Here is a 17,515-nt window from a genome sequence, read left to right on the forward strand (position 1 = left end):
GGGGAGACAAGGAGTCAAGGGAGACACCCACGCAAAGTAACGGAACGGACCGGAAGAGGTTCCTGGGCGGAGGATGGTCTGGAACCCACGCACGACATGGGAAATCTTCTTTTCTGCGTTCTTACAATCCGCGCTCAGGCGAGTAAACACGCATCAGGTCACACAGAGAGAAAAGAAGAAGAAATGTTTATGTGAAACGGATCGTACACAAAGGTAAAAACATTCAAACAAACACAGGTTCAGTCACAGCAGATCAGTAATCACAAGGCCTCCATAACAAACATGCTTTAAATAGCAGAAAAGACAAAAAAGTGAGGGACTCTAAAGACTTAAAAATATTTAGAACAGACATCCAAGGGTAAACTGTGTGACTATGACCTGTTTACACCTCAGTGAATGTAAACATTACAGGCATAGTCCTCCTTACCGCTGCTGCTGTAGGCTATTTAATTAAACGCTCGTCTTCTTGCAATAATGTCAGAATGGTTAATACCATCCCAAGCTAAACAAATTCCCGTCTAACCACCATCCACCTTCAGGCAATATTTGTAAATGTTAAAGACTAAAGAAAGGAGGAAACTCTTTCTCTCTCTCACACTCACACACACGCTTCTATGTTCATGCCCTTTGCTCGTTGATGAAGCATCAGACAAAAGTATAAACTAACCAAACATTTGCTGGAAACACCAGACTTCGGTCTTATAAACGTTCCCCGTGATCTCACACTGCTTGCATATACTTCGAGCCAGGTAGAAATATAAAAGATTTCAACTTGAGAAAACTTGAAGGGTGCAGCAGGGAAAGGACACGTGGTGTGTTTTTCGTTTGTGCTCAAAGGCAGGCAATTAATTTGCTCTTTTCGTGGAAAAGGAAAGTACATGATGTGAGTTAATAAACTTATCTTGTGTGTTCTTTTATTAAATAAACACACTTGTACAAAACAGGGAAGGCGCAGCATTCTGCTTTGTTATTGATAAACAAAATACTGTTAAATCATTACAGCTAATTAATGTGGAGCCACTAATGAACAGCCATACCTTAGTTGGTTTGGAAACTATTGAAAATTACTTGTGGACTGGTTGGCTACTGTGCTTACTGTAGTACACTTGCCTTTAACATTGTCATCACTATTGTATTCCGGTGGAAAGTCTGGCATCTTTGTTTACGACTGTGCCTAGTGTAGACTGCCGGCTCATCAAAGTGCACAACCTGGTATATCTGCTTACCATCGAGTGTATTGTAGTATGTATATATTTAGTAAACTTGTTTTATACTTACCACTTATTCCTTCATACGACCACCAGTCATGCCATGGCGAAGACCCCAGAGCCACTGAAACATATTCAGCAATCGTCTTTGATATTTTTATTCAGTAATTCACTTGAGCAGTCGTGAGAGCTTAACATCTGTAGTAATCAACAGATTGTTGTTGTTAATTATAATGAAAAAGAAGTAAAGGGGAGCGGTGGCTGTATAGTCTTTAAACCTTTTCGCCGCTGAGGCAGACTTTATTACAAGAATAAATTACAAAAGGTCACTTACTTTCATTATTCTCTTTCTTTACTGTCACAATTAAAGCACAGTCAAAAATACATAACAAAAATGCACAGATATATCAAGACTAAGAGGTGAGAGCAGCATCTGTTGTAACAGGAGTAACAGTTGTAGTAGTAGAAGTAGAAGGCAAGACTGTAACGATTTCTGTCACTTCATTGGAACGGAGTTTTAAAGTTAATCCTACGATCATTATAAAGTTCTATCATCAACTAGACCTTTCTAAATAAGCATACGAAAACCATATTACTCTTTGATTCGAATTTTATAACAAACTTTGCGATCTTTAAATAATTTCATTGCGACCGTCAGAGACGTTTTTTTTTTTAAATTTCCGGAAGTTCACATGGAAGTGGCTGAATAGAAAATGGTATATTATGTGTTGTATATTTCTTTTTTGTCCAAGTAAGGAACAATCTGCTTTTGTGTGTGTGTGGGAGGTGGGGTACAGAGAGAGTAAATGGCCTTTTTCTCAAAATGATAGTAAAAAAATGACATCAGCTTTATGTTATCTAATCCAGGCACCTTCCCGGTGTAGATACCAATTCAAAAAGGAATCTGCTAGTTTCAGGGATTTAACTTCAATAGACTGAGGAAAGTCTCTACCAGCCAGTAACTGTCATTTTGTGAGCCGTCGACGTCACAAACGTCAGTTCACTTTGAAAGCAAAGCTCTCTTTCTATTGGCTCTGGCCTCTACAGGAAGTAGAATACAGGTCAACACGCGAGTGCGTTCCCTTCCTCAAAAAATAAGCAGTTTGAAAAAAACCCACAATGCATTTTTATAACAAGCTGATGATAGGGCTAGGATCCAGCAGACTCGAGCTTCACTTCACGTGCAGCTCGCGGTAGGGTCTTTAATCTCTCCAATGATCAAGATGGCGGTAATGGTGAGATGTAAGTGCTAGCTTGCCCGTCTCGCCAAGATTTCAGCGGAGCGTGAAAAGAAAGTTTGTCGCAGAACTTTGATTACCAGACCTCGAAACCTAGCGTGGCGATGTAGAGGGCAGATCGGTTTGGGTGATAACCCCGTGTACCACATGCCCGGCGGAAAGGGGGACTGCTGCTGTGTGGTGGTGGTGGTGGTGGTGGTGGTGGTGGTGGTGGTGGTGGTGGTGGTGGTGGTGTGGTGGTGGTGCTCTTGGTGGTGGTGGTGGTGGTGGTGGTGGTGGTGGTGGTGGTGGTGGTGGTGGTGGTGGTGGTGGTGGCGGTGGTGGTGGTGGTGGTGGTGGTGGTGGTGGTGGTGGTGGTGGTGGTGGTGGTGGTGGTGGTGGTGGTGGTGGTGGTGGTGTGGTGGTGGTGGTGTGGTGGTGGTGGTGGTGGTGGTGGTGGTGTGTGGTGGTGGTGGTGGTGGTGGTGGTGGTGGTGTGGTGGTGGTGGTGGTGGTGGTGGTGGTGGTGGTGGTGGTGGTGGTGGTTGTGGTGGTGTGGTGGTGGTAGTGGTGCAGTGGTGGTGGTGGTGGTGGTGGTGGAGATGGAGGAGGGGGTTAGTCTAAATGCTTCTAAATTGAGAAAAGGACAGTGACAGTACCATCCTTACTCTCTCCAGCTTCTCGCTAATGATGTTTTCAAGTCAGTTTGAAAAAAAAAAAGACATCGCTCACTTCCCTACGGCAGAACACACGTGGTGGGTAAAAACAACTCAGTGGAGATGGCTTTTGGTTCTTGTTCTAATCTGGAGAACACACACTAGCAAACACGCGCGACTGAAGTGCTACGGCTACATCAACTTTTTTTTATAGTTTATGCCCCCATTTCTTCCAAAGGGATTTTATTGAAAGAAATTTCAGATTAGTGGACGCCGAAGATAGAAGACGGGGAAAATTTTGATGAAAATCAAACTTAAGGGCCCAAAATAATAAGCACTAACGGGATGACTCAGGGGAAAAAAAAACTCGAGCCATTTGCCGATAAAACTACAGCCCTCCTTCCGTTCTGTGAGGACATGGCTAAAGAACGGGTCTGAAAGGATGAATATGATAGTCCATGACAATGTTTGCTTCATAAAGGATCTCAAGACCAAAGCAGTGCAGATTATGTTCATCAATATAAATAGGAAAATAAGCAAAAGAAAGACAGTTAATTATCACTTGTATAGACAATACTTTCTCTCTTTCACACACGTTCGGACGTACTCTCGCACACACATACATAGCTACAGAGAGAGACAAACACACAGTTCCACTAAGTTCACATTTTCCATATTGTTCTCGGTGTTTGATGCTACTTCCGCCCAACCACAACACACACTGATTCCTGTGCGCAAATTCTTCTCCCGGCCGATGAATGTTTCAAGATGGCAGGCCCGTGAAGGGACAGGGACTGAAAGATAAGAAATCCGTCTGAGACATGCATTCGTCATTTATTGATAGAAAGTTACGCTGGCAGCAGAGATTAGCATCACAGTACCTCCAGTCTGTGCTCGTTGCCTGCGAACCTTCCCCCCAACACCCTGGGTGTTTCCTCTCAACAAGTCGCCGACTGGGCAGAAAGCCATGACAGTTCAAACATGGCACCAGACTGAGGCCCGACATTCATAACAGTTGACACAACAGTAGGTAAATGAGTTTCAGATCGGCTTACTCTCAAGGCATCTCCAGTGGTGGATGAAGATGAATAAAATGGTTCAACACTGAACCTCTCATCGCCTGTATGTGTTTACAAAAAACACAGAAAACGTACATGACCTTTGACCCTCCTTACCCGACCGTTGGGAGTTCAGCGAATCTGACTGTCCAGCAGACATGCTCATTTGTCTTCTTCGAAGGTTTATCCCTAAAATTAAACGTTTTTGTATTATAGTTTGCTAAATCATTAGCGGCTTTAATTCTGAAAAAATTATGATACATTGATATCACCATCTGAGACTGAAGTACTTATGTTTCAAACATTTGCGTTTTTGCTCTCTCTCCCTTAACAAGCTTGATCTCTCTCTCCGTCTCTCGTTTACTCTCGTTGACTGACGCATAAACGCGACTACTTTTACCCTTTGACCTTAGGCTAAAGCATTGCTGGACGGTGGCAAGTGTGCTGTTCACGCTCTACACATGAAGGATATAAATTTTCCCCAGATCCCGCATGGATGACACACCGTTTTCAGGCAATAAAACTGCTTTCTTGGGATTTGCATGACTTGGCCAAAACCACCGCGCAACCGATCCGTCCTAAGAAACGTTAATTCAGATACTTTGTGCCACAATCAGTCATGGTTACATTGCAGACTCTGACATCTTCAAAGTGTGAGAGAGAGGGCACAGGGAAAAGCACAAGAAAAAAGCGGGACTGGCGCAGGGTAGGTTACCAGGAGTGGTGGTTGACAAGATTTGTCGAAGTGAGGAATCGGCGTGGAATCCAAGCGCAATGAGGCGCCAACAAATAGCGAGATGCTCGGGCAACAGATCAATAAGCATCGTCAGATGTGGTTGAAGTAAGCTATCAAACAGCTCGGCCAAAAAGGAAGTTGGGGGCTACACAAGGGGAGCTAACTTTGTTTCAGCAAAGGATGGGCTTTCTGCGTCCATTGCGCATGTCTTATGTTCCTAGCGAGAAAAACATTTAAGGTAAAATAAGAGAAGAGTCAGAGTGATAAAGACGACCTTACAAATAGTTGTTCTCCACTCTTCCATTTTGTTTCTTCATGTTTTTCTGTAATTATAATTTGCTGTCAGCCTTGAGTAGACACCAATATTAACATCGGCATTCGTCGCATGAATCGTCAACGTGAAGAACACAAGGCGAGAATATTTGTAATCTTGCACAGTCTATGATCTGAAGGGCCATGTTTTGCTTTCTTCTTTTTTATCTTTTCTTCTTTGTATTTTGTGCGATACTGTGATACATTACTCGAGACACATGTAAGAGTTTCTGGAGCACACAGTTTGGTGGCGTTAAAAAATAACTTGCCCTGACTCTGATGTGACTTCCAAAGGCGTGATGAGTATTGATGGAAAACATTGCTGTGAAGGCATAAGAGGAAGTTTAATTCTTGATTCCGAATTCTTTTAATTCTTAATTCTTCATAATTGCACAACTTGAGAGGCATTCCGCTAAAAAGCTAATTCGGATATTCTATGGAAAGCGGAAACAGCAGGTAAACAGTCCATCGTCAAAATTACAGCAAGAAAAAAAGTTATTTCAGTTAAAAACTTGTGAGTATGTCGTGGGAAATTCGAACTTTATCACAAGAAAAATATGTGATCAGTGAAATGAAGAATACACACACATACATGCATACAAATCCTGCATACACACACATACACACTTAACAGTTTTCAAGCAGGGGGTGCAGCGTCCACGTCATTCAGCCCCGAGTGTGATTGAGGTCCCGCAAAGACCGCTCCCTCACAACACCCGCCCGGACCCCACGTGTAGCTGGGGGTCAAAATTTGTCTCGTGCGTTCTTGTTTCGCTCCCTGACCAGACACTTCAATGTAATTAGGCCCGCCTCCATTTGCTGCCATGAAGGGGTGAGCCAGTGACATCTCCCCCCTACACACACACCACCATCACCACCACACCCCTCTCCATCAAAAGTCCAGTGATTCTTCGCCTCCTTTCCGATCAGCTCTATTGGTGCCGGCTGAGAGGACTGCTGCTGCTGGGATGGTCATGGAGGGATGGAGCTGTTTGTGGTGCCGGTGGTGATAGGAATCTTGCGCATTTCGAATAAACAAAAAGGGACTGTAACTTCGAAGTCAGAGTGTTCAAGATTTTGGAAACAGTGAGACGATTTCAGCGTGTACAGGCGATCAGTTCAATTTGTAGTATAAAAAAAGCAAATGTAAAAATGAAATAGAGATACGGTCGTTTTCATGAGACAAAATGCACAGCATGCACTCTTTCTTGAAACTTTGCTTCGGCGTAATCTCATTCTGCGTCACGTGACCCTATGACAGACCTCACGGGATGGGAATAGCAAGCAGTTAAAAGTTAAAAGAGAGACTGTGTGGCTCAAACTACAAAACTTGCCAAAACTTGATCCAAAATAGAATAAACTGTTGAAGCTCGACAGAAGAGCAAAGAAAAAAAAAAGAGTCCAACATTACGGTCGTGCCGTGGTGTCGCCATGTTTAACGAAAACTTCTTAGACTTAGTTGCTAAAAACAATATCAACATTTTTTCAGCCATCATTACGATGAAATAAGTAATACAATTTTTCACTTTTCTCAAGTAAAGATTATCACTTTTCTCTAGACAAAAGATACATATATCTGTGCACCACAAGCGAGTAGGTTCTGACATTTCATAGAGATCACGTGACAAGCAGATCTAACTGTCACACAGATCTGTTGGTCTTTTTTTATTATTATTGTTTTTGTTTGTTCGTTCGTATAAATTATTTCTTGCAAATAAATGTAATAATCTTTCAAGTGTTGTATATAAATATAAAATGTTTCTAAATTTACATGAAAGAAATATCATGAAGTCTTGGTGTTTAAATATTGTCCAGACAACTCTGCAAGATGGAATATAAATAAACCATAAAAGCGTAAATAGATTATGTGACTGGGTTCAGAAGAAAATAGGTCCCTTCATGACTAGTATCCCTAGAGTTTGCTAAAAGAACTAGACTTCAAATATTCTCAAATTATACAATAGTCAAAAGTATCTTTTCACTAGAAACTTATGCTTTAAAAAAAAAAAAATACTCCCATAATTACCTCCCTTTAATAAAATTTAGGATGTCGAGTAATTACTTTTCAGTGAATAAATGTAGGCAAACTGAGATCCCTAGAAATGAAAGGCTTCGCAGCACTAATGATGTATGGGATGAATTTCATTTTCTATTTAATTATAAAAATTTGCTGACCAACGTAAAAATAATTTATCACATTCTAGTGCACAGAAATTCCATTCGTTGTTAACTCCAAAAAAATAAAATCGATTAGCTCGATTTCTAAAATTATTACTGAGTTCGGCGACTTAGAAGAATTAATGTGTGTGCGAGAAAGATTTTATATATATGAGTGGGTATGTATAAGCATCTGTGACTTAAAACGAGAAGGGCAGAAGCTTTACATGACAAAAGCTTACATGTGTTTATACGCTTTGAATTATTTGATTACATACGCAGATATACATTAAAGGGCTAGAAGAACGAAACAATGAGAGTCAGTGATATAGAAAATTAGGTTTTAATATATTAGATTTTATAAACCGACCAGTGAAATGTATGTGTGAGAGAGATAGAGAGAGAGAGATGTACATTAATGTGTGAATAAATATACATTGTAATATCTCAATACCCCTCAGTATATTAATAAAGATAAATAAAGAATCTTGAATCTTGTAAAAATCACGTGACAAGCAGACTAAACTGTTATACAGATCACGTGACAGGAGACTTGCCTACACAAATCAGTGCGTCATGCGTCAAGTGTTGGTCCACGCCGTGGACTTTGATAAAAAGGTGCTACCAGTTAAATCATGATTTTATATTTTAGCGTAGTTACATTACTCCAAACATTGCATGATCTTCGGCCTTCAGATAGGCTAAAAAAAAAAATTCTCAAAATTTGTCATACTGATAATCCTCTGAGACGCGAGATTCCTGAAATTTCAGACACAATCCTGTAAACAAGCCATCAGCACACAATGCAAGGGGCAGATGTCAAAATAAGTATTGCGGGAACCTGCTCGTCGTATTCGTTTGTTCACTCATGTATTTATTCATGAAAGAAACAAGCGTGGAAAAGATTAGAAACAGAGAGAAAAGCAAAGTATAAGAAAGTAAAAAAGGCAAAAATAAAGAAAAAAGGAGAAAGAAACAAAGAGAAATTTTTACAAAATACAAAATAAAGAATGTAAAAAAAAAAGCTGAGAGAAAGGAAATATAAAAAAGAAAAGACAGTGTGATTCCTGCACGGCTGAGCTCGTGCTAGTTCGCTGCATGTCGCTGCCAGTCGGGATGCAGACTTTCAGGCGACGTGCATCAAGGAGGTCATTAATCATTTAAAAGTATGTTGTGGCCTATGTAGTTGATGTCAATCCATGGCAAAAAAAACCAGGCCTGAATCTTTTCCCAGTTTCTTCGCCTACAAAGTTCATAGCACCTTTTATAACTGAATCCCATCCAACAAGTCGGACTAACTTGTGAGTTCACACGTCAATTTGTTAACTGATCAACTTAGAAATTTAAATTCCATGGAAGAAGCATATTCTCTGGAAATTTCTAAAAGAAAAATGTAATTTTTTGTTTGAAACATAAATAATAAGAACTTAGTCAAAATGTGGTTGGATTGTTCTTGTGACTGTGCCTTTTTTTATTATTACACCTCGTCGTCATTGTTGGTAGACAATCAAAACAAATTCTTCTTTTTTGCAGCTCGACATTTCAGTACATGAGTGGGTTCAGTGTGGTTCAAGAAGTACATAAAGGTTATCATCTGAAGCCCGCGAGTCTGCCTCTAGACAAGAGATGGCAGCTGGATTGGTTTGTCTGAAAGTCTGGCGATGTATGTGTGTGTGGATACGTGCGTGTGTCTGAGCCATACATCTTTCAGTGGCTTTTTAATAGCCTGCCCGTGCTTCGCCTTGTCGAAGATGGTTCGAGTTTCCTATTCCAGAAAAAAACAATGTGAGGTGAGATCTGCCCGAGGACAAGTTGTCTGATTGTCTACCTCGGCGCGACTGTGTTGTGATCCAGCGAATTGCTCTTGTGTTGTTCAGACTGCTAATGAGAAAGTATTTTTCCAATACCCTGCCCCCCTCTAAAAAAAATTAAGAAAAATAGCATAGAATGTACAAAAAAGTTAATTTTAGATTGCAGTCACCACTGCCACTATCACCACCTACTTCACCATCACCACATCATCGTTGTCGTCGTTGTCTGTTGCAACCTATAGTGATCGAGAGAAAATAATCTACAGAAGACAGAAGGATAGACGTTACCAATGATCTGGCATTCCAGATGATGCTGTCGATGAACAAAAATTTTATAAAGATTGTAGCCATTTTTTTCAAGAAAAGACAATTAAGGGAAAATGATATCGTAAAGAGATATAAGAGTACAGCTCCTTCGCTTTCAGTACTCACCTGATTGATGAGGAAGAAGAAAGAGGAGCATGGCGGGATACAAGGTGTAGAGAGTCCCCGCCATGTTGACACCCACAACGGCAGTAGTCCTCAAACACCTGCAGCAGAAATGTGTGACCAACTCCTCTCAGGTCTGACCACTACTGTCACAACAGATCCTGTGTCGCTGGGTATGAAATCTTTGTCAGAGAGTCAGGAATCCTCCAGTGACGAACACCGTCGGTGACGTACAGTGTCTCCACACCGCTGTCCACGTGGTTTGTAGATGGGTTACAGCCCGTGTCGAGGTCGTGTAACGTAATGTCATCTATGTGACGTGGTGCTGACCAGTTCGCTCGGCTGTCGCTCGGAACTTGTTAGTCAAATGCATCAAGGAAAGGTGAGAATGTCGAGTAGCAAGAGATTTTAAAGTCTTCTAGAAGATTCTCACACTCTCCAACGAAAGAAACTTGTGTCCTGTGAGTACGGCGATCTTTATGAGATTAAGGAGACGATGTCTTCAGGTCAAAGCACAGTCTTGATGTCATAATAAGTAGAAGACAAACTAGGTTCCTATCACAAAGTTAACTTGTTTTGATTTTGCATAACTTTTTTAAATATCACATTGGAGATACTGCAGATACACAAATTATGAAAACGGGTTTAACACTATGATGGAGTGGCATCAAAGTACACAATCTTAATCTCCAGAGAACAATTGGAATATTTATGTGCATAGAATGAAAGTTTTCGTAAAGCGTGTGGGTGATAATTTGCTCACCAGAACTCATAAATCCATAGGCACTCAAAGCTGCATTATGTACGACCAACGTTGTTTCAAGGGTCCATTACTGGACAGGATGACATGAAAAATTCATGCTCTTTAATGCGCAACCTCTTCGCAGAAAACCTCTTTTCTGCAGATGGACTGACTAGCTTGAATATGACATGATTTCAAATCTTGACGCTTTGTTTTCAGACCTACTTCCGTTCTGCTTGTTTCCACCAAGATTTTGTTATGGAGAAAGAAGCCAGAACTGTTCCCCTCTTGCTTTTTGAATGTCAAGATTTTTTGTTTTTCCGTTGATCGCGCAAGAAAAACGAGCATTTTGTAAGAAGTTGTAGTCCTGCCACTGAAATCACTCAAGACATCTCATGTCAAGATGGCTGGGCCCGCCGAGCTCTTGGCGCTGATGACTGCTCCCTGTGGACATAAAAAGATAATGATAATGATCTCTGACGGGCAGACAATCTAGACCTGATAATAACATTCTTGTTTTTCCAAAGTTGCATCCCCTTCATTAATTTAATTTTTCTTTCTCCTTTTCCCTTTAGATAATCGAAATTATTGTACTTATTTTTTGTTCGTTATTCCATTCGTTTGTTCGTTCGTTCCTTTTTGCTAGTTTGGTCGTTCGTACTTTCCTATTTATTTTTTATTGTGTGTAATATTTGACACATGGCTGAAGATACATGTTTTACATTTTTAGCAAGTGTTTTAAGAATGGCAAATACTGAAATGTGTCAAAACAGTTTTATCTCTCCCTTTTTAAATATACCGTCGAGTTATTTTATTTTAATTTTTTTTATTTCTTTTGAAGCAGGGTGCATCGCTTTCAGATTTCAGTGATGCCTCAAAAACCTAAGAACATATTTAAGTATCAATCAAGAGATTAGATGAATAAAATGTCACAATTTCATTTAACAACATCCTTATTACCCCACCCATCCTTCGGCTTCTATTTTAATTGAGGTTCTCTCAATTCTCGCTCTCTAATGAAAGAAAATCCGAAAGTCTCACTGCGTCCATGATTCTTCACTCAAGTTGTAAGCTAGTAGCATGTACCCAGTACCCGACCTCCATGTGCACCTACACAAAGCTACAGCCCCACCAGGCAATATTTCTGCCAAAAGAAACAAAGACCTTCTCAGAACTGTCAAATCTGGGATGCTTAAAGGATCAAGATAAAAAAAAAATGTCTGAAGTGGCATTGAACAGTGAGGAGAGCTGCTTCACGAGAAGCAGGAGAAAATCACGGGTGGCCTGGACAGCTTTCCACACAAGAGTGAAAGATGCTGAAGTGGCCACAGCCTGTAAATTTGTTTCCACAGTGAGACAAGTGATGAAGTTTGGTGTAGTTCTGCTGTGGCTGATGCTTTCTTTTCATATTCCGTGTTTCGCCTTCGAAAGTCGAGGAAATGCGCCGAAAGAAAACATGTCATTATTGGTGATTAAAGCTTTCTCGGAATCGTCAGTTGTGGGCGTGGCTCAGCTAAACAGCTCCAGGTCAGCAAGCAGGTCATTCTACAAAAGCCTTCTCGTGACAACATCCGTCACAAGACACAAAATATATTTTTGTAATTTTCCTCTGAAGCGTCCTGTGTACAGAGAATCTAGAAAAGTTCACTGCTGCCACATCCTAGACAAACTTTTGTTACAATTGTTAGCGTGTGTCCGGTGGTCGGCACAACTCTTGTACTATGTTGTTGTCACTGAAGTCAACGGGTGTCTTCAGAAGCCGTTACAAAAGAATGTCATCGTGGTAAGATTTAGCTGCGCTGGCAATTTACCAACTCCAGCAAAGACGCCAAGGACCAAGTTTCACGGGTGTACAGCATCCAAAATAAATAAATAAGTGCAATCATCCGTCTGAGAATAAGGATAATAAAATCCGACATTAAGTCCCTTGTTAAGTCCTGCTTGGGTAAGATGTTAGGACATGATAGTGTGGTCAGAGATAAGGACCGCGAGTGATCCAGACTTGAGAGGAAGACAGACGAGCAAGCTTCTCTGTCATTCCATTTGACCAGACAACACATACTAAGCCTTGATGAACTCCTAAAAGGCAGATCGTTGCAGCCTGCTTGCTACACTTGATACACAGGGCTAAGGCAACGAGAACTAGAAAGAGGGAACACTCGCGCGAGAGGGAGAAATGTGGTGGGGGAAGAGATGAAGGGATGGAAGAAGAGAGACTTAAAGCAAATGTCAGATATTGAACAAATTATAATGTCAAACATCAAGGATTAACCAAATTCGACTTTCTAGTCAATAGAGAAACATTCATGTCAAAAGTTCGTGCAAATGGAGTCGAGGTAGAGTAGGGAAAGGCACATGGGCAGTGATAAAGAAAGTGGACAGAAGAGGTGAATAGGTTGATGGACATAGAACGACATATTCGTCAAACATGATATAATGTTGATACCTTTTACATATTGCTAAATTTACAATATAAACATATACACTGTAGACTGTTAAATAAATGATTATAATCGGCAGTTCCTGTCCTCTAATGAAGAAAGAAAAACAAATAAGGGAAGAGGGGTGGGAGAACACGGCGCTTGTCGCAGATGTCTGATGTCCTTACGAGGCTATGACCAACACCAACGGACCTCCTGCTCTGAGGATTAGGCAGGTGTCTTCACGCTGGGCGTCACGAGAACTTGGAATAAAATCTTGAAGACAGGAAGACAGATTATGACCGTGTAAAGACCTGTGTACGCATGCGCATTGTCTTCAGTGGTATATTCTGGCGCCATTTAAGGTTGGACTCAATGTCAGTTCTGTGGACACATGTTAACCAGGAATTGCCAAAACAATATCTCTACTCCTGCAAAGCCGCGGGTAATAATATATCCCTGGAACCGAACTGAGTTAATTGCTCAGGGTTAGGGAACCCGTACTCTTTAATGAACCAATCGCAGCCTTTTAAATTTATCCTGTACTCGGGTTAGCCTTTAACTGTTGACAAAAAAGATGACGAAAGCCGCTGGTAGCTTCAGGCCAGTGCACGCAACCACCCACGTGACCTGCCGGCGCAAGGACCCAGGAGGTGACAGGGTCTGGGGAAGGAGGCGGGTGAGAAGTACAGTGTAAGAGACATGGGGGTGGGTAGACAAGGACGGGAGATTGAGGGAGGATGAAAAACCTCCCTGGATATTTTTCCCAGTCTCATCGTTGTTGAGGGGGCAGGGGATACGAAGGACCAAGGGAGGAGGAAGAGCATCCTGTTAACAGACCGGTCGCGTGAAGCAGCCACGCGCCAACGGAAACGAAGCTGACAGAGAAGCTGAGGCGACTACTGCGCGCGACAGGAAGGTGAATGACACGTTAACCTTTTACGTCCAGAAATCCGAGCTCGGTCTTTAAGTTTTCTCGTGTGAGTCCGCAAATATGAACCGGTCTCGAAGACTTTTCGTGGTTCGTTCTCGTGTATCCATTCGCAATTTTCCCAATCGATGATAGACGACGATGTACAATTCGACACTTACATGTACTGCGTGTGTGTTGTGGAAGGTAGAATAAATATAGAAGATATCCTATGAAACATTGCTTCAGGAAAGCGAGAAAACTATTAAATTGGACGACTTTTGAATCCGAGAATAAGAGCCACCTAGTCAGTTATCGTGTAGCTGCCCCCTCACACACACAAAAACCATCTTGAAGAAAGAGCACATCCTTGTGGTCATCACCATCCTTAGCATCATTCTGACATCTTCTCTGTCAATATAAGCTCTTAAAAAAACCTCATTGGGCCCTAAATAAATAACACAACAATTAGTGGTAGGTCAGTAAGGTGTAAATTATGATTGTAGTTATAAACGCCAAGCCATCGAACATTAAAACAGCAAAGAATGTATGATATCGCGTTAGCACGTTAACGTATGGTGCGAGCTGTGAAGAACTTGAAAGGTCGAGCCTCCTGTGTTCGGAACCTGTTTACACGCCTGATTTTCCTCCTTCATACTCCGGTTTCTTTATCTTTCATCACTATCACCCCTTTCTTTGCAGCTTCAAATCCCATTTTCAAATCAACCGACCAACCAACAGAAACTTTTCAGAACGTAGTATCTTTCTGTGTTTTAAGCAAACAGGTGTTTGATTATTGATAAATTAAACAGCAGTGTTCGTGTATTTGTGATGAATCGTTGCCTGCTACAAACCAAATGAATTATTTGCTTAGAATAATGAAGTGCACACAGTTCATATTCTCTACTCTAATATTTATAACTTGCATAAGGTCTGTTTCTTTCGAATCTTTTCCATTACTTTTTGTGTTTCTGTGGTCATCATCACCACCAGCTCGAGGTCAAAATTCTCCTGATAATACAACATTGCTGATGATGTCGATTTTTTTTTGGTGGTGGCGGGGGTTGTTAAAGTTAAGAGACTGTTGTGTCTACAAAAAAATCGCTTTGTCCGTAGCAATGACCAAGATGACCATGAGTACTAAGAAGGATAGAATGGCCTCTGACTCCAGCCAAACCGAGATGGCGCGGTGTCTGCAGCAGAAATCAGCGACTGACGCTAGGGACGTCTGCTGCCTCAGAAATGAAAATGGACAGAACAGGCCTGAACTCTGCCCTCCCTCCCCACCCACCACCACCACCACAAAAAGAGTAGTAGAAAGACTGTGTTGAGCCATTTTCAGACAACAAATGTTTGGAACTATAGAGGACATCGCGACTTCGTAAAGAACTGAAGAGGTTCCCCCAACCCTCATTTAAAAATCTAAAGATGGCCACCTTCAGGAACTGAAAATCTCCACACACACCCCTTTAGGAAATAAAGAAGAGAACTACCGTCATAAGTTGTTAGACATGCCCCAAGACAAGATTATACTCATTAAAAAAAAGACCCACGACATCCAAGAACGACATGGACGTCGTCTAAGGCTGGAGAAAATGAAAACAGTTTAGAAAATAAAAAAAAGACTATGTACCGATGGAGAGCTTCTCGTTCAGTCAAGGCTGCAAACTGATGCAGCAAACAATCCTCTTCCTCTTCGTTTTCCCTCTCCTCCACAACCATAATTGAAAAGTGTCAGCCAGAAATAAAACCTGATAACAACACTTTTGTCCCAAATGGAGAAAAGCTACTTTAGCTGAAACACCCGGTGTGCCAACACCCACACCATTGGTTGCACGCCCACCAGCAACTGTCGTCGTCTTGTGTAGTTAAGCAGCTTTCTCCGGGCCCTCGGTAAACAAGCGCATAACAAGCATCATGCTTTGATGGCGTGTTTAACAAGAAAACCAAGTGAGACTGATGTTCTTACTGCATCTGTCCCTTTGAAGTGACTTCTTTCTAAACGTTCACAACTGTTCGTGGAAGAGAATCTTACGCCATGTTAACATTGCAACTGCAGTCTTACTCATGCTAATAATCTCAGATATTATGATAAACCAAAGTTGCAATATATATAATTAGCCTTCGATTGAATCGTAACCTTTCAAAACCAGACTTTTCTTGTAGATTAATTTAGTTTTTTGAAAGGAATTCGAGTTAATTAAAACAGTTTCTTAATGTTAGAACAAAACATTCACTTAAAAATTATTTTTTTAAAAAAAGTTAAGTCCTCACCGTGAATAAGATGAAGTAACACTTTGAAAAGAAAGTCTCTGGAAGCAGCTTGACAAAAACATAATAATAAAAAAGGAGTCTTGGTCACTGCAGGTGTGTGGACCACGGACAACTTTGCGGGTGCAACTCCGATGTAGACAGTTGTCCAATGGCCCAGGTCCGACGAAGGGGGGCCAAGCCGGGACCGACGCTCCCTCCTGGGTGGGCTACTTCAGCAACTTGCGTGAATCGCATGTCAGCGCCAGCCAATCAGCTGCGGGCGGGGAAGCGCCTCGTGGCCATTGCCTACCCATCCTGTTCCAGACCGCGGTTCTGCAAAAGTAGACCGCGAGGTGGCCGGCGATGTCGCATCGATTTTGCTTCAAGAGCTGTTGCTGCGCAGCTGGAACAGTCGGTACAGTCTAAGTGTTGAGACAAACTTTCTTCGGGGAGAGCCAACGAGCTTTTCTTTCCCCCTTTTGTGAGCGCAGCCTCTACCCTATATCTCTCGATCGAGTCTTATGCCACCCTACCGCTCAAAAGAAAAAAAAATTTTTTTACACTGCTGGATCTGAAGGTAGGGTGGTTGCAGATGGGAGGTATACGCGGGCTGATACAATCGGAGCGATTTCTGCCTAACCCCCTTTCCCCGATATTTCTTCTCCTTCCTCCTCCCCTACCGTCTCACCCTTCTTTCTCAGTCACCACGGTCGGGTCTGTGGTCGCCATGGTGCCTTTCTTCGATCGCCATGTAAAGAAACATCACTTGTGGCGGGACCTTTTACTTGCCGAGCAAATTGATTCATTAGCGCCGTCAGTCGGACAGCAGCGAGCATGACGTCACGCTGAGGAGGGATGTCTGGGCTGCGCGTGACGGTCTCGTTCGCGTCGTCAGTGTCAAGTGGCGCCACCTGCTCTTCAACAGTGTCGGCGTCTCCGTCCTTCTGGACAATTGTCAGACTCAAGCAGGTGAAGGATGCTAAAGCCTGAAAAAGATTGTTTTAATTGCTGCACGTACGGGCTGTGCCTTCAGGTTGTTGGTTGCTATACGGCAGTGGTGTCGGACTGTTGGACATAAGATTATACCTTCAGAGTGTCGAACAGCAGCTTTTTGCATTCACACTGTCGGAAACCATGACAACAATACCTTCACAGTGTTAAACTTTACGACTTTTTCTTAACACATGGATATGATGACTACTCCTTCAGACTGTTGGACTCAAGAATAATGCCTTTGGACTGGACTTGGGTAATGTCTTCAGACTGTTGGACACTAAGATTATACCTTCAGAGTGTCAGACAGTAGTAGCCTTATGCATTCAGACTGTCGGAAACCATGACAATATAATGACTATTCTTTCAGACTGTTGGACTCAAGATTAATACCTTTGGACTGGACTTGGGTAATGTCTTCAGACTGTTGAACACTAGAGCTACATACCCTTAGACTGTTGTGTAGAAGTCGATTAACAAAATATTTCACCGTGGCAGAAGTGAGAAGAGCAGTTTTTTAAATTGCAAAAGAGGTAATATAGATAGGTTCAGATTGTGGCACAGTGATAAACGCACTAAACATATGGAACATAAACATAAACATAAACATAACC

At 41.9% G+C, this 17,515-nt stretch overlaps 1 protein-coding gene across 3 annotated transcripts in view; it reads right to left on the reverse strand.

The window, feature by feature from the left end:
* The window catches only part of LOC112560528 (putative carbonic anhydrase-like protein 1), a 43,314-nt gene that overhangs the window by 24,293 nt on the left and 1,506 nt on the right, over positions 1–17,515 (reverse strand). The window contains exons 2-4 of one of the 3 annotated variants that reach the window (XM_025232447.1): positions 15,930–16,311; positions 9,587–10,769; positions 1,279–1,332 (exon numbers count right to left, since the gene is read on the reverse strand). In XM_025232447.1, the coding sequence (XP_025088232.1) occupies positions 1,279–1,332; positions 9,587–9,650 (118 nt within the window). In that variant the 5' untranslated portion in view covers positions 9,651–10,769; positions 15,930–16,311. Of the gene's footprint in view, positions 1–1,278; positions 1,333–9,586; positions 10,770–15,929; positions 16,549–17,515 lie in introns of those variants that run through there. The other 2 variants (XM_025232446.1, XM_025232448.1) reach the window with 2 other exon arrangements.

Source organism: Pomacea canaliculata, linkage group LG3 (assembly GCF_003073045.1).
Source record: "Pomacea canaliculata isolate SZHN2017 linkage group LG3, ASM307304v1, whole genome shotgun sequence".
Taxonomy (NCBI): domain Eukaryota; kingdom Metazoa; phylum Mollusca; class Gastropoda; order Architaenioglossa; family Ampullariidae; genus Pomacea; species Pomacea canaliculata.